Source organism: Leucopleurus acutus, assembly GCF_964270905.1.
Source record: "Leucopleurus acutus genome assembly, chromosome: 15".
Taxonomy (NCBI): Eukaryota; Metazoa; Chordata; class Mammalia; order Artiodactyla; family Delphinidae; genus Leucopleurus; species Leucopleurus acutus.
This window is the reverse complement of record NC_139157.1, coordinates 42,176,099-42,199,833: the sequence shown is the minus strand read 5'-3', so window position 1 is coordinate 42,199,833 and position 23,735 is coordinate 42,176,099. Positions and strand designations below refer to the sequence as shown.

Below are 23,735 nucleotides of genomic sequence, written 5' to 3'. Positions count from 1 at the left end.
TCCCCAAGAGTTCACAAGTGTGGTATCTCTGGGTTTTCTTCTGTTTGAGAATGTCTCTGATGTCTTTACACTTGTAAATCAACTTGGTCTATGACCTGTCCCACTCCCAGGGGTATAGTTCCTTGGTGGCCTTGAAACTGCTCCCCCAGTTCACCCCAGAGGCCCAGATAATGGCAAGCCCCAATTCCCCTGCCTCCTTGAGAATAAGAGGAAGAAGGGAAAGGTTTTTTTTCCTAAGAATGTTTCGTTGACTTTTCCCTGAGTTTGCCTAATCACCACTTAATCAATTCTCTCCAAATTGGAGAGAGAGCTGAAACTATCTTCACCAAAATGTGAACACGCGTCCAAGGGCACGCAGAATGACAGAGTTGTCACAAGCCTGAGCCCAAGCTCTGGAGTCAGACCACCTGTGTGCATTTCAGCTCACTCCCTACCAAGAGGCCCCTACCTTTTTTGTGCCATGTGTCCCTTTGGCAGTCTGGTGAAGCCTGAAGACCCCTTTTTCAATGTTTCTAAATGTCTAAAATAAAATACGTAGCATTACAAAGCAGGCTGGTTGTATTAAAATAAAGTTATCAAAATATTTTTAAATGTGATGTTATAGTAATATACAAACCACAAGATCTGGAAGCACCTCTAATAACTATTATCATTTCAAAGCAGTGACGAGTGTAAGCAATATTTGGAGACATCTGTGCAGCAATTGTAGTGTGATATAAAAATACATGTGATCTCTATTGCAAAAGAGTCTATGGTACCACAATACTAATGTAGCTCATTGCTTACATTTATGACAAAGACATGTTAAACGTCAGCTAGAGGTCAATGAAATTAAAAATCCGGGTTTCTTGTCCAGGTTTGAAGACCCTCTGAATTCTATACAAGAACCCCTGATGCTACCAGGGGCAAAAGTTACTTAATTTCTCTCAACCTTAGTTTCCCCATCAGCAAAATGGGGGTCACAATAGTGGACACCGTATAACTGGTAGCATTAGGGGTCCTTATAGTAATGAAATAGTGTGTGTAAATCACCTACTGTAGCTGGCACAGTGAACACTCAATAAATAGCGCCATTATCAAGGATGGTAGAATTTTGAGTGCTTGTATTTCATGTTCTTCACTTAAAAGTATTGGCTAAATTATGCATTGCTGAAACACTATATGAACATTTGTTATTTTTATAATCATAAAAAAATTTATTTTCAGTTCAGAAATACATAAGGCTAGCAATCCCCTCAAATAAAAAGGAAATCTAAATACGAATCTCTGCCATTGAAAAATGGGACAAAATTGCAATGAGACTCTGATTAGAAGTTTCTAAGTGGTTTATTCTTGGTTTTAATTGACAAACATGGACAAATAATTAAAGGGTTTCTCTGTGTTTGTTTTCCTCGTTCTTTTTACATAACTGAAACTCTTCACTCATTACATTGCTAAGCACCAACTTAGTCATATGCTTAGTTTCTTCCTCATTTAAATATATTTTGGGATGTGGTTCTATTTTTTAAATAAATACACTGTAAACCATTCTGTGGGGCCTCACATTTAGCAATCTAACTCAATGCAACTTGAACGTAAATTTTGGCTACCAGTATTACATCTGGTTCCTTCTTGATGCTCCACAGAGCCAGGCATTTTCGTGCAGGAGTGGAGCTATTTCCCATTGCTCTGGAAGTCTCAGCAGTTAGGGATTATGTTGATGTTGCCTTTGTGCACTACCCAGTCACAGCTTTAAATGAAAGGACAGACCTCATGTAAGAAGTAAGCTCTAAGCTCAAGACGACAGGGGCCATGCATGTCTCCCTCTCTGCTGGATCCCTGATATATGGTACAGGGCCTGGCATGGTAGTTGTTCATCAATTATTTGTTCAATGAAAGGCTTATTTCTACAAGAAACATTAAAGGTTAAACTTCAGTTTTCTAAGCTGAATGTTATCTAGGAATTTTCACATAGGATGCAGAAAGCTTTTGATTGATACAGACTCTTTACATCTCAAGTTGACGAAACCTGCTGAAAAGTTCAAAATTTAGATCCCACAATAGCAAGTCACTGTTTTGATTCACTCTTTGCATTGATGGATTGCTTAGGGAACATCTCAAGGGAACATGGGTATTAGAAACCAGTTCAGTGCCATAATAACTGTATACATTGTCATGGGAGACAGGAAGCATGGATGGAACTCACATAAAGGTTGAAAATTGGCTAAGACATTTATTCTATTTACAGAAAAAATCATATCTAATATTCAGATTTATTGTTCATAAGTCATCCCACAGTAAAATTGTGAAATGTCGTTATCATATACTGTATTTCTGTATCTATATCTGTATTTGTTGATGTGTCTGCATCCACAGGGGTCCACAGACAGTTCTGTAAAAGATCAGACTAGAGATATTTCAGGCTTTGCAGGCCAGACAGTCTTTACAGCCACTCAACTCTGCCATGGACATGGCTGTCTTCCAATAAAACTTTATTTACAAAACTAGGCAGCTGCCAGATTTGTTAGTTTACTGACCCCTGATGTGGACTGTAATTGTCCTTGCAAACTTTTCCCTAATCTTCAGCACCAGGAAACACCATTTCCTCTGCAGAGTGTATCATTAACAAAGCTGCTGGAATGCTACAGCCTTCCAGCATCAACAAAGCTCTACACAGAATGCTACAGATTTTTTTGCACTTCAAGTGTGTGGACTTGTTTTCAAAGCTAATTGTAATCATTTCTATGCAGCTTTAGAATACGTGGAGTATCCGCCTCCTATCTGAGTTCTTGGTGGCATCTAAGGCCGCATCTGTTAGTTTTGTTATAAGGATATCTGTGGCATGCATACAATACAGTGAAACGTCTTCAGTTTATTGGTTAAATTGTTTTCATTTTACGTAAAGGAATGAGTAGGGTGCCAATGCAAAACAACAGTCCTGAGCTAAGATGGATATTAAAGCCATAGCTTACAGAGAAGGAGGAAGCAAAGCCATCTGGAGACAGGGAGCACATCCTAAACTGATCTTCTGCATACTGTGTGCCCCAGGAGAAACAACAATATCAGATAATAACAATAATATTATCCAATTAACTTTCCCAGAATCACGTGTCCGGAGAAAACCATTGTATATATGCACAGGTTAATTTGACAATAAAGAAGGTCGTTTCCAAGTGACATATGTCCTTACAGCGTAAGTGACTTCTCACCATCTCCCTCAAAACAATATACTGAGAGAGACACACAGAGACATATAGATGGGTATATCAATTCATGGATGTCAAATTTAGGGGAAACCTCTAGATTTTTATTTTAAAAAAATGTGTTTGTATAATAGTAACATAACCCCAAATTCACATTTTTTGCAACTCCTAAGACATTAGATAATTTAATTTTTAATAATAGGTACAAAGAAAAAGAAATGAACAGTGTTGAATGTCTGTCACATTTTTTATAGCACTTCATGGATTTCAAGTATTATACAATTCTGGGAAAAAGTAATAATAATGATGTAAGATTTTATGATGGAATAACCAAATATTCTGGGCCTACTGCCAATACTTCCCAGTGATATTCTGGAATTTAAAAGTGAGTGTCGAGGACTATTTAAGAAGGTGGCAGCTACTTATCACGTTCTGTAGATGAAGAGTGTCACTGGCCTTACCAGTAAACAAAGGATGTAGCAGCCATCAGGCCATCAGCCACTGCAGCCAAGACTGTGCACCCTGAGGGGATTCAGGATGGAGAAAAACAGGATACTGACCCTAGATAGTTAAGGTGCATATCAAAGGAATGGTTTCCATGAGTCCAGATTCTCCCATCTTCCCATACAGAGAAAAGCACTAAATTCATTAACTTGAGATGTTTGTTTTTCTTTAATTAGCAGAAATCTTTTGATGTTTAACTACCTAGTTTGTTTTTGCAAAACTCCTATATGTCCTGGCTCCTCCCTTACCTCTTAGGAATACTCCCTTTTATAGCTGTCTGAGAACTTGTCTCCTGGGCTTAAGTCCTCAGGAAATTCTCCAAATAAAACATAATTCTTAACTTTTAGGTAGTGCATTTTTTTTCAGTCTACAGACCAGACTTCTTATTTAGAAAAAAAATTTATTAGCCATTGAAACCATAATATGATTTCTTCCTTGACAGCTGCCACATCAGGATATTCTTTACAATAAATTACTCAGCCATTTATTTCATTTTTCTGTCTCTCTTGCCACCAGCAGGTGCATGTGAGAGAAGGAAATGAGGAATTCCAATATGGTTGCAGGAGAGTTCATTTTTCATTTTGTCAAGGGGCTTCCCCCTCCTGCAGCCAGGATAATATTTCTTGATGATTGTGCATTTCTATGAATTGAGAAAGAACAGCTTCCAAATTCATCAACAATCCATTAAAGTTGTTCCAAGATATGTGGAATTAAATAAAGTTGAGCCCCACCCACCCCTGTACAATAAGAGATATGGATTGCCCTAGAAACTTGAATATAGGGAATGGAAGAAACAAAAAGGGTTACGCTGCAATGCAGTTAACCAAGCATTTAGGAGAGGGGAAGAGAATTGGGTGGAACCTCTGGGTGCTGTGTCAGCTGTCACTACAAGACAAGCCCTAAGTTCTCTGTTAGACCTGCCCACACCTCCCATGTCCTCAGTTCCAAGTCGTTCATCGCGGTGCTTTGTACTTCTCTGAGGGACTGGTTTTCTGAAAATGAAATGAGATGATACACATGAAAATACTTTGGAGGAAGTAGACCACAGCTTTGTTTGCTATCTAAGATTATCAATCTTAATTTAGAATTGTTATGAAATGTACCTTCCTAAATATGGTTCTCATGTTAGAACACTTCTCAGGTTGCGAGAAAGGAGACCAATTGGCAGGAATTATACCTACGACACCACGCAGTGTATGCTAGTGCTATAGAAGGTGTTAAGAGTAAATCCTCTCCATTAAAAAGATGATACGTGACAGTAGGACAATAAACGCACCATGAGAAATGCTTAGAAGAGAATCACATACTCTCAGAACAGTCAGCTTCAGTAATTGAGATTCGTAATTTCTCTCTTCTTCACTCCCCACGTGTACTCCATCAGCAAATTCTATCCATCCTCCGACAAGATAGATCCCCTTCTGTTTCTACTGCCATCATCTTGGTTCAGAATACAACCATCTCTCACTTAGACCATTTCAATAGTCTCTTGGTCTTTCTGCTTCCACTTATTCCTCTTGTCAATGAAACAATGTTGCCTGCGCTATCCGAAAACAAAGGACGTTGCATCACATCACAGTCATCACATTACAGCCACGGGACTCAGGATAGAAACAGGATGCACCTAGAAGTCAGCCACTGCAGCCTCCCCCCACGGTGCCCTCTGAGGAGACCCAGGGTGAGAACGTACAGGACACTGGCCCCAGACAGCTGGGGTGCATATCAAAGGAATGATTTCGGTGAGCCCAGACTCTTGCATCTTTCCATACACAGAAAAGTGCTAAATACCTTAACTTGAGATGTCTGTTTTCTGTAATTAATAGTAATCTTTTGATGTTCCAACTACCTGGTCTTTGTTGCAAAAACTCCTATATATCCTGGCTCTTCCCTTAGCTCTTCAGAGCAGTCCCTCCGAGCTGTCTGAGAGGCTGCATCCTGGGTTTAAGTGCTCAGTTTTGTCCGCCAAAGAAACATAATCCTCAACTTTTAGGTGGTGTGTTTTGGTTGTTTTTAGTTGACAGTCTCTACAGTTAATCACCCACCGGCAGCCGGGGTGATCCTTTTAAAACACCAATCAGACTATGTTCTCTTCTTCTGAATACCCTTTACTAACTTCTTTCTCACTGCATTTCGAGCACAATTAGATGCCCTGCTGACCTCTAGGGCCTGACAACTTTCCTGAGTGCCTATGTCCTATGGCTCACTGACTGAAAAAAATGCACCACCTAAAAGTTGAGAGTTATATTTTATTCGACATTCTTAGGACTTAAAGCCTGGGAGACAGCATCTCAGATAAATGCTGAGAAAACTGTTCCAAAGAGGAAGGGGGGATATAGGAGATATAGGAGTTTTTGCAACCACAGCAGTCTTTCCCAAAGTCATATTACAGATTAAGTTCTTCAAGTTAGTGTTAGTCTGTCTCCCACGATAGACTGGAAACTGGGAACAGAGTTATATCCATTTTATTTGTCACCGTACCCCCAGCACATGATGCATAATAGGAACTCGGTAAGCATTTCTTGAAGGGATGGATATGATATTTAGGGTGATATATAGGGTCTCAGATCATGGTTAAGCTCAGTTATTAAATGAATAATTACTGAGCTATTAGTTGCTGCGTCTATTACTAATAGTGACTGAGTCTGTTAGTTTCATACGGCTGCTGTAGCAGATTACCGCAAACTTTGGTGGCTTGAAACAGACATTTGTTCTCTCACAGTTCTGGGGTCAGAAGTTCGAAGTCAGTTTCACTGGGCCAAGACTAAGGTTCAGCAGAGCCATGTTCCAACTCGAGGCTCTAGGCTCTAGAGAATCTGTTCTTTCTTCCAGCTTTTGTTGCTGCCAGCATTCCTTGGCCTGTGGCTCTATCACTCCAGTCTTTAAGGCCAGCATCTTCAAATCTCTCTTCTCTGTCTTCACATCCTCTTCTTCTCTGTGAGTCTAAAACCTTCCTCTGCTCCCTCTTGTAAGATACATGTGACTGCATTTCAGGCCCACCTGAATAACCCAGATGTATTAGTCTGCTCTGGCCACCATAACAAAATACCATAAGCTGGGTGGCTTGGATAACAGAAACTTGTCACACATTTGAAGGCTGGAAGTCCCAGATCAGAGTCCAGCAGGGTTCAGTTTCTGGTGAGGGCTCTCTTCCTGGCTTGCAGACAACTGCCTTCTCACATCTTCGCACGGCCTTTCCTCCGTGTGTACACATGAGGGGGAGCGCAGGGTGGTGGGAGAGAGAGCTCTCTGATCTCTTTTCATAAGGACACTAGTCCACCTTTATGACCTCATTTAACTTTAATTACCTTAATGGAGGCCCCATCTCTAAATACAGATACATTGGGGGTCATGGCTTCAATATACAAATTTGTTGGGGAGGGGTACACAATCCAGTCCATAGCACCCAGGATAATCTGTCATCTCAAACTCCTTAATCACATCTGCAAAGACCCTTTTTCCAAATAGGGTAACCGACATTCACAGGTTCCAGGGATTAGGATGTGAATGTGCTTTGGGGTCCACTTTAAAGCTTAGCACAATGAGGAAGCAAAATTAATTGCTAAACTTACATATACTCAGGGCTGCTCAAACGTGATTTGTGTCAATGGAGAGCAGTTGCTCAAAATTAATAAACAAGGTAAAGCAGAATAGGAATTTATGAGGACTTATATAATTATCATTGTAAGAAAACTCAAGATAAATATGTCCAGACACTGAGCCTATAAGCCAGGGGGTTATTATTTGCATTGCCAAAAAAGCCTTCCTCTCCAGATGGATTGATTGTCTCTTAAGTTGCCAATTCTATAAATGCATTTTCAGTTCAACTTGATTTATGCTGAAGTTTTCAGAGAGGGCTATTGAGGAAGGTTTTTTATATCTATCTTTGCTTTAGCATTTACTTCTTGTGATATAAAGATAACAATATAGCTGACATTTATTGAACATTTACTATGTGCCAAGAACTGCACCAAAAGTTTTATACATGCATTTCATTTAATGCTCACAAAAGTCCCATATGGCAGGTACTATTATTATCCTTTGTTAACTGATGCATGACCAGAGGTATAGAGAAGTAAGGAACTTGTCCAAGACCATAGCAAGGAGGTGGCAAACAGGTATGCAAACCCCAGCATTCTGACTCTAGAGCTTGTACTGTGAACCACCACTTGATATTGCCTGGAAAATATCATTAAACACTCCATTTCTAAAACTTGCCATGGAGAGAAATTGTTACGAAAGTTTATATCAGCATCTAGCCCTTTAATATAACAGATTTTTGTGTTGTTAATAGTCAGGGTTATCCAGAGAAATAGAACCAATAGGGTGTGTGTGTGTGTATCTGTCTTTATCTCTATCACTACATAGTCCTATCTATCCATCTTCCAATCTAGAGCTAGAGAGATAGAGAGATGGATTTATTTTAAGGAAGTGTCACATGTGATTGTAGAGGCCGGCAAGCTTGAAATCTGGAGGGCAGCCTGGCAGGCTGGAGTCCCAGGGAAGAATTGGTGTTGCAGCTTGAGTCCAAAGGCAGAATTCCTTCTTCCTCGGGGACCTCAGTCTTTTTCTCGTAAGACCATCAACTGATTGAATGAAGCCCATCCACATTATGCAGGGTAATCTGCTTTACTCAGAGTCCACTGACTTAAATGTTCATTTCATCTAAAATATATCTTCACAGCACCCTCCAGACTGATGTTTGACCAAATACCTAGGCACTATGACCTAGCCAAGCTGAGACATAAAATTAACTGTCACGGGTCTGCGTCTTCTCAACCCGGCACCCATATACACATCTCTTTAAATCATACTTAATCTCAAAATAAAGACAATAACAAGATGGTACTTTTGCCCAACGTGATACAACTAGCCTGCACACAACTGAAAACACACTAACCTTTTCCCTAGAAAAGGATGCAAACATCTTGGGGGATGTTCACTCTTCTCCTTGATGTCCTGTAACTTAAATACTATGGTGTAAAATCAATACATCTTATCTGATAAGGGGATAAGAGAAGGGAGAAAACAAAGATATTTTATACACACACACTGACAACCATATTAATAACAAAATAAGGAGTAAATACTCGTGACAGTTACAGTCCTCATTTCTGTAACTCATCATGCTGCTGTAGCTGGTACTTATAACTACCTTCTTCCAGTACCCGTTCTCTACTCCACTTGTCGTCAGCGAGTACCTCAGCCAACCACGTGGTTCTTTACCTGGTGGGGTGACCCAGCCTTCATTCCTAAAGAGTCCGAGCCATTAGTAGTCCTGCCTGGATTGGGTTGTTGAAGGTTTCCATTGACTTCAATCACAGGCCATGGTAATACAAAGAGATGCCTAGGAGATCTGTAATCCAGACGTACTCTTACCTCCATCATGAAGTAGCAGCCCAATTTCCCCTAGGTAACCGAGGCCGACCACCCCAGCACAGTGACAAGAACTCCCTTCTTTGTTCATTGAGAAGCACGAAGGGCCCAAAGTGGCTGGGTGCCAATCTTAACTTTCAGTTCAGTGGAATCATTGTGTGTCTCCTGGTGAAAATGTTCCTCCCTTTGGAACTAAGACTTTTAGATCAGCAGAGCCTAAGGTTGCAGTGACAGGAAGCAGAATTTTATCAATGGATCACTAGGAAAAAGTGAATGGTGCCACTCCCGTTTCCATCTCTTGATTCCACTGTAATGGAACAGATGTTCTTTGAGGTGTACTGAGCTGCAATACTATCACTTCCATAAATTAAGATCCTTCACCTGCTTTAAAATTCAGTCCCTTGCAAAATCACTCCAGCCCAGTGTGTACCCCTGTGTTGTGTAGAGAGAAAATAGATCTCATGTGATGCAAGAGTCCAAACATGAGAGTGAAGGCCACTGCTCGGTGTACCTCACACACAAATGTTATCCTTCCTTGACTAGTGATAATAAGAACCAGTCGTGGGAAGGAGACGTATATGAGCCATCGAATGGCCTTTGTTGTAAGTGAGCCTATAATTAAACGTTCCCACAGACTAGCCCCCTTTTATTCCACTTCCGGATTGGCTATGAAGGTCTTTTGCTGGACGGCAGAGAATAGAAATCTGCATGAACGAGGATTTCTAACAATTCATCAAACCAAGTGAAAAGGTCTGTTTGTCATATAAAAGATAGTGGCAGGAATCCATTTTTAGCTCCTTGTTGCTGTACTCATGTGTGAAATTACCCACAGGGGAAGATACTTGCCTGTAAAAGAACCCTTATTGGCCTTAGATGTGATTGGCTGCACAGAATACACTGCCAGAGGAATTGGTTTTGCAAACCAAACAGAAGGCCTCATAGACTCAACTCAGCTGGCAAGGGGGACGTAGCCTTGCCCCGAGTGACAGTGTCAGGCCACGGAGAGGCAAAGGCCCTGGTTGCTGCTTCTCTCCTTAACAATATGATATTTGGAGGATACGTTGTTTCCCAAGGTTTTAAATCTTAGTGATATCTTGGTTTTCTGATATGGATTGAGAGACCATTTGGCATTTGGACTAAGGTACTCATTGATTTATTTTCTGTCTCAATTAGATTAGCATGAATTTGGGATTATTTCCTCTCTCCTAATTGGAGAAAGAATGTGGAAGGAGGCGTGGAGGTCAGTATTCTTAGTCCCTAAAAACAACCAGTTTCAGTGTCTGTCGATAGATTGTGTGCCATGCCCACATTTGGTATTTTCCATGCTATGACTTAGAAAAAAGAAATATTGCAATATTTAGCCAGAGCAATTTAGCCCCTTTTTATTTTCTTAAAAACAAAAAAGAATGAAGAAAAAAAAAGGAGGAAGAGAAATAAGAGGAGATAAGACTAGGAGACAAAGCAATAATGAGGCAGGTCCAAAGAATTTGAAAAAGCTTGGGCCTCTGAGGGGAATTTATTTCCAGTTCAGTAAACTCAGAAGCAGAACTTTTGCATTTTTAATGCCCTTAATAATGATAAAAATGATCTTGTTAGGTTAGTGCAGAGCCAAAATTAGGAGGTCAAGTACCAACTTGTTTATGTTGATGTTTCTGTGGAGTCGGGTCTGTCTAGTTTCCTTGCCCTGAATAGCAATTGACTCAGATTCAGCAGCAATAGATCAGGACCAGGCAGAGCCTTTTGTCACAGGATCCCACCCAGGCCACAGCTTACAGCCTGCCCAGCAATGACCAGCTTCCTCTGCTCTTCTTCCTCTGATCTTCTTCTCCCCACCATTCCATTCCCAGGTTCAAAGTGTGGTCCACAGCCCTCTTATACTCACACGGCTGCTGAGAGACGTGTTTTCATTGGTGAGCTGTCCTCTCCCTCCCGGCCCAGGACACTCAGCAGACTGGCTGTGATCCACAGGGTCCACCTTTCAACCCACATATCAAGTGGGGACCCAAGAGACCTTGGGCTCCCCTTTTAGTTACAAAATCCAATTTTACCTACCCATAATATTTGGACTTAAAAACTCCACGATGGCAGCATTATCTTTAATTATGATTCATTCTTTTTTTTTGAAGAATTAATGGATTGATTCTTTTTTTTAATTAATTTATTTATTTTTGGCTGTGTTGGGTCTTCATTGCTGCGCGTGGGCTTTCTCTAGTTGTGGTGAGCAGGGGATACTTTTCATTGCGGTGCTAGGGCTTCTCATTGCTGTGGCTTCTCTTGTTGCGGAGCATGGGCTGTAGGCATGTGGACTTCAGTAGTTGTGGCTCCTGGGCTCAGTACTTGTGGCATGCGGGCTCTAGAGCTCAGGCTCAGTAGTTGTGGCGCCCGGGCTTAGCTGCTCCGCGGCATGTGGGATCTTCCCGGACCGGGGCACGAAGCCGTGTCGCCTGCATTGGCAGGTGGATTTTTTTTTTTTTCTTTTTTTTTTTTTTTTTTTTGCGGTACGCGAGCCTCTCCCTGCCGTGGCCTCTCCCGTTGCGGAGCACAGGCTCCGGACGCGCAGGCTCAGCGGCCATGGCTCACGGGCCCAGCCGCTCCGCGGCATGTGGGATCTTCCCGGACCGGGGCACGAACCCGTGTCCCCTGCATTGGCAGGCGGACTCTCAACCACTGCGCCACCAGGGAAGCCCTACAGGTGGATTTTTAACCACTGCGCCACCAGGGACGTCCCATGATTCATTCTTTTTTTTTTAACATCTTTATTGGGGTATAATTGCTTTACAATGGTGTGTTAGTTTCTGCTTTATAACAAAGTGAATCAGTCATACATAAACATATGTTCCCATATGTCTTCCCTCTTGCGTCTCCCTCCCTCCCACCCTCCCTATCCCACCCCTCCAGGCTGTCACAAAGCACCGAGCCAACATCCCTGTGCCATGCGGCTGCTTCCCACTAGCTATCTACCTTACTACGTTTGTTAGTGTGTATACGCCCATGACTCTCTCTCGCCCTGTCACAGCTCACCCTTCCCCCTCCCCATAACCTCAAGTCCGTTCTCTACGAGGTCTGCGTCTTTATTCCTGCTTTACCCCTAGGTTCTTCATGACATTTTTTTTCTTAAATTCCATATATATGTGTTAGCATACGGTATTTGTCTTTTTCTTTCTGACTTACTTCACTCTGTATGACAGACTCTAGGTCTATCCACCTCATTACAAATAGCTCAATTTCGTTTCTTTTTATGGCTGAGTAATATTCCATTGTATATATGTGTCACATCTTCTTTATCCATTCATCCGATGACGGGCACTTAGGTTGTTTCCATCTCCGGGCTATTGTAAATAGAGCTGCAATGAGCATTTTGGTACATGACTCTTTTTGAATTTTGGTTTTCTCAGGGTATATGCCCAGTAGTGGGATTGCTGGGTCATATGGTAGTTCTATTTGTAGTTTTTTAAGGAATCTCCATACTGTTCTCCATAGTGGCTGAACCAATTCACTTTCCCACCAGCAGTGCAAGAGTGTTCCCTTTTCTCCACACCCTCTCCAGCATTTATTGTTTCTAGATTTTTTGATGATGGCCATTCTGACTGGTGTGAGATGATATCTCATCGTAGTTTTGATTTGCATTTCTCTAATGATGAATGATGTTGAGCATTCTTTCATGTGTTTGTTGGCAGTCTGTGTATCTTCTTTGGAGAAATGTCTATTTAGGTCTTCTGCCCATTTTTAGATTGGGTTGTTTGTTTTCTTGTTATTGAGCTGCATGAGCTGCTTGTAAATTTTGGAGATTAATCCTTTGTCGGTTGCTTCATTTGCAAATATTTTCTCCCATTCTGAGGGTTGTCTTTTGGTCTTGTTTATGGTTTCCTTTGCTGTGCAAAAGCTTTGAAGTTTCATTAGGTCCCATTTGTTTATTTTTGTTTTTATTTCCATTTCTCTAGGAGGTGGGTCAGAAAGGATCTTGCTGTGATTTATGTCATAGAGTGTTCTGCCTATGTTTTCCTCTAAGAGTTTGATAGTTTCTGGCCTTACATTTAGGTCTTTAATCCATTTTGAGCGTATTTTTGTGTATGGTGTTAGGGAGTGATCTAATCTCATACTTTTACATGTACCTGTCCAGTTTTCCCAGCACCACTTATTGAAGAGGCTGTCCTTTCTCCACTGTACATTACTGCCACCTTTATCAAAGATAAGGTATCCATATGTGCATGGGTTTATCTCTGGGCTTTCCATCCTGTTCCATTGATCTATATTTCTGTTTTTGTGCCAGTACCATACCGTCTTGATAACTGTAGCTTTGTAGTATAGTCTGAAGTCAGGGAGCCTGATTCCTCCAGTTCCTTCTTTCGTTCTCAAGATTGCTTTGGCTATTCGGGGTCTTTTGTGTTTCCATACAAATTGCAAAATTTTTTGTTCTAGATCTGTGAAAAATGCCAGTGGTAGTTTGATAGGGATTGCATTGAATCTATAGATTGCTTTGGGTAGTAGAGTCATTTTCACAATGTTGATTCTTCCAATCCAAGAACATGGTATATCTCTCCATCTATTTGTATCATCTTTAATTTCTTTCATCAGTGTCTTATAATTTTCTGCATACAGGTCTTTTGTCTCCTTAGGTAGGTTTATTCCTAGATATTTTATTCTTTTTGTTGCAATGGTAAATGGGAGTGTTTTCCTGATTTCACTTTCAGATTTTTCATCATTAGTATATAGGAATGCCAGAGATTTCTGTGCATTAATTTTTTATCCTGCCACTTTACCAAATTCATTGATTAGCTCTAGTAGTTTTCTGGTAGCATCTTTAGGGTTCTCTATGTATAGGATCATGTCATCTGCAAACAGTGACAGCTTTACTTCTTCTTTTCCGATTTGGATTCCTTTTATTTGCTTTTCTTCTCTGATTGCTGTGGCTAAAACTTCCAAAACTATGTTCAATAAGAGTGGTGAGAGTGGGCAACCTTGTCTTGTTCCTGATCTTAGTGGAAATGCTTTCAGTTTTTCCCCATTGAGATGATGTTGGCTGTGGGCTTGTCATATATGGCCTTTCTTATGTTGAGGAAAGTTCCCTCTATGCCTACTTTCTGCAGGGTTTTTATCATAAATGGGTGTTGAATTTTGTCAAAAGCTTTCTCTGCATCTATTGAGATGATCATATGGTTTTTCTCCTTCAATTTGTTAATATGGTTTATCACATTGATAGATTTGCGTATATTGAAGAATCCTTGCATTCCTGGAATAAACCCCACTTGGTCATGGTGTATGATCCTTTTAATGTGCTGTTGGATTCTGTTTGCTAGTATTTTGTTGAGGATTTTTGCATCTATGTTCATCAGTGATATTGGCCTGTAGTTTTCTTTCTTTGTGACATCCTTGTCTGGTTTTGGTATCAAGGTGATGGTGGCCTCGTAGAAGGAGTTTGGGAGTGTTCCTCCCTCTGCTATATTTTGGAAGAGTTTGAGAAGGATAGGTGTTAGCTCTTCTCTAAATGTTTGATAGAATTCGCCTGTGAAGCCATCTGGTCCTGGGCTTTTCTTTGTTGGAAGATTTTTAATCACAGTTTCAATTTCAGTGCTTGTGATTGGTCTGTTCATATTTTCTATTTCTTCCTGATTCAGTCTTGGCAGGTTGTGCATTTCTAAGAATTTGTCCATTTCTTCCAGATTGTCCATTTTATTGGCATAGAGTTGCTTGTAGTAATCTCTCATGATCTCTTTTATTTCTGCAGTGTCAGTTGTTACCTCTCCTTTTTCCTTTCTAATTCTATTGATTTGAGTCTTCTCCCTTTTTTTCTTGATGAGTCTGGCTAGTGGTTTATCTATTTTGTTTATCCTCTCAAAGAACCAGCTTTTAGTTTTATTGATCTTTGCTATTGTTTCCTTCATTTCTTTTTCATTTATTTCTGATCTGATTTTTATGATTTCTTTCCTTCTGCTAGCTTTGGGGTTTTTTGGTTCTTCTTTCTCTAATTGCTTGAGGTGCAAGGTTAGGTTGTTTATTCGAGATGTTTCCTGCTTCTTCAGGTGGGCTTGTATTGCTATAAACTTCCCCCTTAGAACTGCTTTTGCTGCATCCCACAGGTTTTGGGTCGTTGTGTCTCCATTGTCATTTGTTTCTAGGTATTTTTTGATTTCCTCTTTGATTTCTTCAGTGATCACTTCATTATTAAGTAGTGTATTGTTTAGCCTCCATGTGTTTGTCTTTTTTACAGATCTTTTCCTGTAATTGATATCTCGTCTCATGGCGTTGTGGTCAGAAAAGATACTTGATACAATTTCAATTTTCTTAAATTTACCAAGGCTTGATTTGTGACCTAAGATATGATCTATCCTGGAGAATGTTCCATGAGCACTTGAGAAAAATGTGTATTCTGTTGTTTTTGGATGGAGCGTCCTATAAATATCAATTAAGTCCATCTTGTTTAATGTATCATTTAAAGCTTGTGTTTCCTTATTTATTTTCATTTTGGATGATCTGTCCATGGGTGAAAGTGGGGTGTTTAATTCCCCTACTATGAATGTGTTACTGTCGATTTCCCCTTTTATGGCTGTCAGTATTTGCCTTATGTATTGAGGTGCTCCTATGTTGGGTGCATAAATATTTACAATTGTTATATCTTCTTCTTGGATCGATCCCTTGATCATTATGTAGTGTCCTTCTTTGTCTCTTTTAATAGTCCTTATTTTAAAGTCTATTTTGTCTGATATGAGAATTGCTACTCCAGCTTTCTTTTGGTTTCCATTTGCATGGAATATCTTTTTCCATCCCCTTACTTTCAGTCTGTATGTGTCTCTAGGTCTGAAGTGGGTCTCTTGTAGACAGCATATATAAGGGTCTTGTTTTTGTATCCATTCAGCTAATCTGTGTCTTTTGGTGGGAGCATTTAGTCCATTTACATTTAAGGTAATTATCGATATGTATGTTCCTATTCCCATTTTCTAAATTGTTTTGGGTTCGTTATTATAGGTCTCTTCCTTCTCTTGTGTTTCTTGCCTAGAGAAGATCCTTTAGCATTTGTTGTAAAGCTGGTTTGGTGGTGCTGAACTCTCTCAGCTTTTGCTTGTCTGTAAAGGTTTTAATTTCTCCATCAAATCTGAATGAGATCCTTGCTGGGTAGAGTAATCTTGGCTGCAGGTTTTTCTCCTTCATCACTTTCAGTATGTCCTGCCACTCCCTTCTGGCTTGTAGGGTTTCTGCTGAGAGATCAGCTGTTAACCTTATGGGGATTCCCTTATGTGTTATTTGTTGTTTTTCCTTTGCTGCTTTTAATATGCTTTCTGTGTATTTAATTTTTGACAGTTTGATTAATATGTGTCTTGGCATGTTTCTTCTTGGATTTATTCTGTATGGGACTCTCTGTGCTTCCTGGACTTGATTAACTATTTCCTTTCCCATATTAGGGAAGTTTTCAACTATAATCTCTTCAAATATTTTCTCAGTCCCTTTCTTTTTCTCTTCTTCTTCTGGAACCCCTATAATTCGAATGTTGGTGCGTTTAATGTTGTCCCAGAGGTCTCTGAGACTGTCCTCAGTTCTTTTCATTCTTTTTTCTTTATTCTGCTCTGCAGTAGTTATTTCCACTATTTTATCTTCCAGGTCACTTATCCGTTCTTCTGCCTCAGTTATTCTGCTATTGATCCCATCTAGAGTACTTTTAATTTCATTTATTGTGTTGTTCATCGTTGCTTGTTTCATCTTTAGTTCTTCTAGGTCGTTGTTAACTGATTCTTGCATTTTGTCCATTCTGTTGTCCATTCCATCTCCAAGATTTCGGATCAACCTTACTATCATTATTCTGAATTCTCTTTCAGGTAGACTGCCTATTATTTCCTCTTCATTTGTTAGGTCTGGTGCATTTTTATCTTGCTCCTTCATCTGCTCTGTGTTTTTCTGTCTTCTCATTTTGCTTATCTTACTGTGTTTGGGGTCTCCTTTTTGCAGGCTGCAGGTTCGTAGTTCCTCCTGTTTTTGATGCCTGTCTCCAGTGGCTAAGGTTGGTTCAGTGGGTTGTGTAGGCTTCCTGGTGGAGGGGACTAGTGCCTGTGTTGTGGTGGATGAGGCTGGATCTTGTCTCTCTAGTGGGCAGGTTCACGTCTGGTGGTGTGTTTTGGGGTGTCTGTGGCCTTATTATGATTTTAGGCAGCCTCTCTGCTAATGGGTGGGGTTGTGTTCCTGTTTTGCTAGTTGTTTGGCATAGGTTTTCCAGCACTGTGGCTTGCTGGTCGTTGAGTGAAGCTGGGTGCTGGTGTTAAGATGGAGGTCTCTGGGAGATTTTTGCCGTTTGATATTATGTGGAGCTGGGAGGTCTCTTGTTGACCAGTGTCCTGAAGTTGGCTCTCCTACCTCAGAGGCAGAGCCCTGCCTCCTGGCTGGAGCACCAAGAGCTTTTCATCCACACGGCACAGGAAACAGCTGAGCCACCACTCCCGATTCATTCTTTTAATTGGTATTTTGCTTAACTTTGTCACTGATGTGTCTTTAAATTACCCTGGTACCTAAGATCTCCAAACTGTGTAATCTGATCCTGTTTGAAACAGAATTGGGCTTATTTATTCCTTTTAGTCTAGAAATCTTGGTTAGATGTGCCAGTTGATTTGGCTTTATATGTGCATTTTATATCATGGAGTGTGGTAGTACCGGGGAGAAGACACTTTGTTTTACACTGCGGAGTATTCAGGACAGTGTCCCAAATTTAATTAAAAGTCTAATTTTTCCCAGGCATAACTTGCTGCTGAAATTGCCAGGCCAGTCTCTCTACATGGAAATTCTTCCCAGCAGCTCTTGAACCTCACCTTTACCAGCCTGTGCATATAACCTTGGGAATGACCAGTCACTGCTCTCATGGTTCTTCTTACCCATGATTGCATTGACTTCTGAAGCAACTGCTAAATTTGTAGACTCCCAGACTCTACCTTCTCAGATGTTTTCTGCTAAAGAGTTTAAAATGTGGAAAGGTTTGATTACATCTGTGTCTGTTTAAAAGAATAAACTTGAATAAGAACTAGAAAGGAAATCATTATTGTGGCCACATTTCCTTTGTATACGTGAACTCCTTCCACGTCAAAAGCCATGTCTAAGGCAAATTAGAAATATCCTTGAATTTATTTCTGAGAAGCTTCCTTATGCAGTTGAGAGACCAGTTTCAACTCCTTTGCTCACCTGCTATACATGAGAAGCCTTCAGGGGTGGTGTTCTTTCAGGCTACTCAGCTTCTCTCAAGAAAAGTTCAGAAGGCGGATCCTATCAGGTCAGCAGTAGTGGCTCATAGACGCGCGCGCGCGTGTGTGTGTGTGTGTATGCACTGAAAGAGAGAGACAAGGAGAGAAAAATACGTGCTGGGTAAATTTAGAAAAGAATTATATGGGGGAAGGGGACTCTCCAAGTTTTTCAGTCCTGTTTCCTCCTAGCTATTGAGAAATTTTCTTTGCCTGTATCTTCTTTCTGATTTGACCTTATTTTCTCCCTCCTTCCAATTGTATTTTCTCTGACCTTCCTCAGCTCTCCAAGTTAGACCTAAATTGGATTTAAATCTAAATCTGCCCTTCTTCTCAGATAACTTCAGGAGCTTTACCCAAGTCTCATTCCCCTGAACCCCACTTTCCTAGCAAACCCACCAACTGCTCTTTTCCATGTCTTTCTTCCACCTCTCACAAGCGACATCGTTTCTGATTCCAACGAACCTTTGTTTTTTTTTGGTGACAGAACTGCCATACATCTCTCTTTAAGAACTAAGAGAATCTTTTAACTTTTCATTACCTATTAAATCAAAATTAGTTCTGGTCATTAATAGGCCCAAGTGGAGTCACTGAGCAGAAGCAGCTGATCTAACATCAGGAACCTTGTAAAAGCCATGTCACACAGAGGCACACACCATAAAAGGCCTCTTTTAACGTGCACTGTCCGGGAAAGAAGGAAAAACCAGGCCCTCCATGTAGAGGCAGTTGGTACACACATTCAGTGAAAGTAGAGCTTTAACCCACAGTCACTTCATGCCCTACCTCACGCCTCTCTGCGGTTGCCCACGTTCTCCTCTGCTTACCCCTGCCATCTTTTAGTCAACCCCAAAAAGAATACCTCCCTTAAAAACTGCCCTCTTCCCCACATAGTATAGTTGATGTATTTATAAATATACTTTGAAATGGCTTTCAAACCATGTGGTTTTCTACTTGTATAGCTTTAGGCCCATTCAAGTCATTCGTTTATTAAAACTCGACTTAGATGTTTAATACCAAAACTAAAATGAAAATTTGGTCTGTCCCTAACTGATGTGCTGAATGTCCCATTCGCTAACTAGTATATATTGAGATGCCAGCTGGCGAAGAGCTAGGTTTCATCCCTGGTTGGAGGTTAAAGAGCTTGCTGCAGATTTATCATCAGTCTCCCAAGCCACCCCATTCTGAATAATGGCTCGTGTCCCAGTCAGATTGCTTTAGGCAACACGCAGACATTCTCCTTATGTACAGCGACTGCTTTCTGATCCTTGCTAGCAGTGAGACCCGTCAAGATGGAAAAAGGCAAGAGAAAAGTCAGTCGTGTGTACAGTGGGGTAGTGAGAAAGGGTGCATCCTTTTTCAGCTTCTCAAAATTACAAGTCAGATAAAATGCAGGCAAAAGTGCAGCACCAAACACACAGCATCTTCTGATGGGCTACAGTTGACTGCGGTGAGGACCACGGAGTACACTTCAGACAGCAGCCCGTATTCTTAAAGGGAGGCAGCAAACCTCTACCTGAGGCTCACCTTATCTGTCACCGGGAGATGGCTTTCCAGGAACTAGGCATGAGTATTTCTTTGCAGTAAACAGATTAAGCAGCCTAGAATATACAGAATTTTTGTTTGATTGATTGGTTTTTTTAAATAATTGCCCTGTCAGGATAAGTGCAGCGCTTCCAGAGCTGAGGGTCATCCAATTAGTTACCCCTGTTAAATTTTCTTTTTCCTTGTCAATCTATAAAGAGGAGAAAAATGAAACTTTTTCTTACTTTTTAAAATACAAAGCCTTTCTGTAATTATTTTTAACATTCAGTATTTCTCCAGATTAATCTAATGCTTGCGTTACTGCTCCCATTTTAGGTTTGTGTGTTAAATGAAAACTTTCTCTACCGACTATTAATAAAACCCCTTGGGTGACTTCCAAGATGCCTCTGTCATATAAAATTCCATTCTGTCTGTATTTTGAACAATTTTAGAGTGAATTCTGTATGATTAAATGGAAATGCATTGTAAGTAAGGTATGTGTTGTCATTCTAAAGCTGTGTCCCAGGAAAACAGTTTGTAGTGGTTTTATCACTCAACTTGATAGTTCCATGCCCCAAAAATGATTGATTCAGGTATTATTTTTTACACTGACAAAGGCATTAGCTTTACAAAAAATGGCTATTAAAATCTTTGTCATATTGATCAAGTCAGAATATAGGAGCCAAAATTAGAAATTGAGAGGAATTCAAATCCTTCTCATACCCTGTATCAGATCCTTTCCTGTCTCTACATTATTTCAGTTGCCAAATCCTGTCCACCCCAAGTTTATGAAACTTCCTCTGCCAGTCCTCTGGTCAGCAGCCTACAATCCTCTACCCAGACTCTTGCCTTCTACATTGCTCCTCCCAATTCATCATCACTCTCCTCTAACTGATCACAGGTTTGAAGATGACTTTTGGAGTCAATGATTAAGGATCAGTGCTATGACTTCCCTTTCAAGGAGTCTTTGTTTAGCATTTTATGTATGAGAGATGACGTTGGATTGAGTTGAAAGCTAAAACATTTGAAATACACTATTGGTACAGGCTGATGTTTTTATGGTTTCTTTCTTTAGTATGAAACTTTAATTAAATTCATTAATTCATTCAAAATGTAAACAAAGAGCAAATAACACTTAGTAGATGCCTGCACTATGCCAGGCTCTGCACTTGACGCTGGTCAAGAAAGACAGAGTCCCATAGTCAAGGGACTATAGGAGAAAGGCAATTTCATCAATGATCATATAAGAGTATTGTAACAGTCTTATATGTAAGGTCATTGATGATAAGATAGTGCTGTAATAATAATAACAATGGAGCCAATGTAGGTTGAACACTCACTGCAAGGTAGGCAGTAGGATGAGTGCTTCACGTGCTTTACCTAATTTTATCTTTATAACAACTCTATAGAGTAGGTACAATTATTATCCCCACTGTACTGATAAGGAAACTTGGACCTTGAGAAAAGTTGTCCACAATGACAGCCAGAGAGGAGTGGGGCTAGATTTGAATCCTGTCTGTGGTTATAATGCAGTTCTAATCTCAGAGCCCCATTCTTAATCTCTCGACCTTCATCTGCTGCAACAGGGGCGGCCTCACACCCAAGACCTGAAAAGTTCTCACTGGAAACTGGAGGTGCATGAGAGGATTTTTGAAAATGAGAGTCATTAACAAAATACTTGAAATGTTGCTAATGTTAGGAACAAACTCATTTCATTTGCCCAAGTTTCAGGTAAAGGATGAAGCTCTTGAATGTAGAACTTCAGGAAGCAAATTTGGGGGTAAATAAGTTTTCTGAGATCATATACAGCAGTCCTGAGTTAGTGGTTTTCTTTTGCTACCATTTTGTTTGACAAACAAATTCATAAAGAAAAAAATTATTTTCACTGGGAAAAACTGAATTAATCAAGCTAATTAAGTGAAGCTGTTACAAGCTGAGTCTAGTATACAAATCCATCTGAGAAAGTATTATCATATGAGTGTGAAGGATAAAGGACTTATAGGACAGGGTGAGGAGTGCTGTAGAAAATCAGAAAGTGATCTTTAGTCTTAACTATCTTGCTGCTGCTAAAGAAAGAGACAGAGAGACAGAGAGGTAAAAGTATACAAAACAAAACATCATAGCAGGAACTTTTAACCACAGGAATATTTTTTCTAAGTGCCATTTTCAAAACCGCCTTTCCTATTATTGAGCATCATAGCCACCTTTTAACTCTTTATTATAACATTGCAACTTAACTTTATAGACTCTCTGGATCCTTTTCCTGTTTTCCTTTCTTCCAGCTTCCAATTAATTTTTGTCTTTTTTTTTTTTTTTTACCAGTTTTTAGTTCTTTGACAGTATGAACATAAAAAATAAAATAGGAAAATCAAATTGATCCTTTTTTCCCAATGGATGCAAGAGGTAGTCAAGACTGGGACAACAGCTGTCAACTACAATGGGAGTTGGTAGGCCATAAGTGCATTGCATTGTTTTAATCTATCTGTACCTCTGTTTCTCCACTGAGACTACTAAGTCCTTGATGGTAAGGACCATATGTTTTCATTTCTCTTTCCCCAGCACATAGTTCAAAGTTTAATACAGAGAAGACATAGAAGAAAACTATTGGTTGAATGAAGGAGTGAATGAATGTATGAAACAGAAATGGAAACACTCATACTGTTACCTCCCTCTCCCCCACTAACTAACTACTCAAGTAATTCCAGAATAACTACTCAAGAAGGCCCAGAAGGTGTAGTTTTTTCCAAAAACATATGTAAATTCTCGGGGACATTGTATACACCAATATTTTCTATTTTTTCACCACAAACCTCTATGAGTTGTCGAGCAGTAGTTTAGGAACGGAACACTACATATCCATCCCTATTTGGTTTTGTTTTTAGATTAATGGAGCAAGAATGAAATGTTATACTATTTCTTTCTATCCAAGGATAATCTAATCTTGCAAAGACAGTTACCAAAGTCCATAACAATTCCTACTCAGACGACAAATAGTGTCTGAATTGGATTAAGGTGAAACAAAAGTGCCTGATGCAGCTGTGTCAGTGAGGGACTCAGTGTTTATGGCTTCATTACAACCTTAAGTGGAATATCTCTTATTTCTTCCGTGTTTAATGAAGTCACAAACAACCAACTCTTTGTTGAGTGATATTGGGGAGTATTTGCTTTTAACTTGTATTTTAATTCGTGATTAACTAACTCTCTCTCACATCAGGTACTGAGATGGGTGCTTTAGGGACAATTAGCTGAGTGTTCCTCTGTGTTAGCCACAGAGTCAAGAAAAAAGATAAGGAGAATCAGTAAGACCAAGACAGGGTAGAAGAGAACATTCACCTTCCATCAAGATCCTTGGCCGACTCATCAAGCTGCCCGTCACGGCTCCGCTCCCGTCTCTGTGCCTCATTCGTGGGTAAGTGCTTCTGCTCTGGCTGCTAAGTGACTTGGCTGTTGTGTTGTTTAGTTTTCAGGACTTTATCTCCTGTCTTTCTTCACCATCCTCCTCGGCCTGGTGCTCTACTCCTCCACCTCCACATACATAGCCCAGGACCCCCGCGTTTACAAGCAGTTCCGCAATCCTTCGGGACCCGTCGTGGACTTACCAGCCACAGCTCAGGTGGAGCCTTCAGTCACCTATACCAGCCTGGGCCAGGAGACTGAAGACGAGCCCCACGTTCGTGTGGCCTAGGATGACACCCTCCCAGCCCACTGAGGACACCTCCGCGGCCGTGTGTCCGCCCGTCATCTCTGTTTTGTACATAGAGAAAGGTATTTATTAGGTGCGGTTTACACAGGTGGACTGCAAGGTAGCGAATCTGAAAGCCTGTAAAAGGCATAAGCTAAACATCCCTGGAGACACAGGCTCTGATCCACCTGACCTGGGGAGATGCCTAGCTAGTGTGTATCCGGGTCACAACCCCCCTGCATTAATTACTGTGAAAATGTTTGA

General features: G+C 40.5%; 1 protein-coding gene across 1 annotated transcript in view; it reads left to right on the top strand.

Moving 5' to 3' along the window:
• Nucleotides 1–23,474, top strand: part of SLC35F1 (solute carrier family 35 member F1) — a gene marked incomplete at both ends in the record, with an annotated part of 421,977 nt that extends 398,503 nt beyond the window's left edge. The window contains one exon of the mRNA XM_082855277.1: nt 23,250–23,474. Coding sequence (XP_082711403.1) covers nt 23,250–23,474 — 225 coding nt within the window. The remainder of the gene's footprint in view (nt 1–23,249) is intronic.
• Nucleotides 23,475–23,735: the final 261 nt, after the last annotated feature.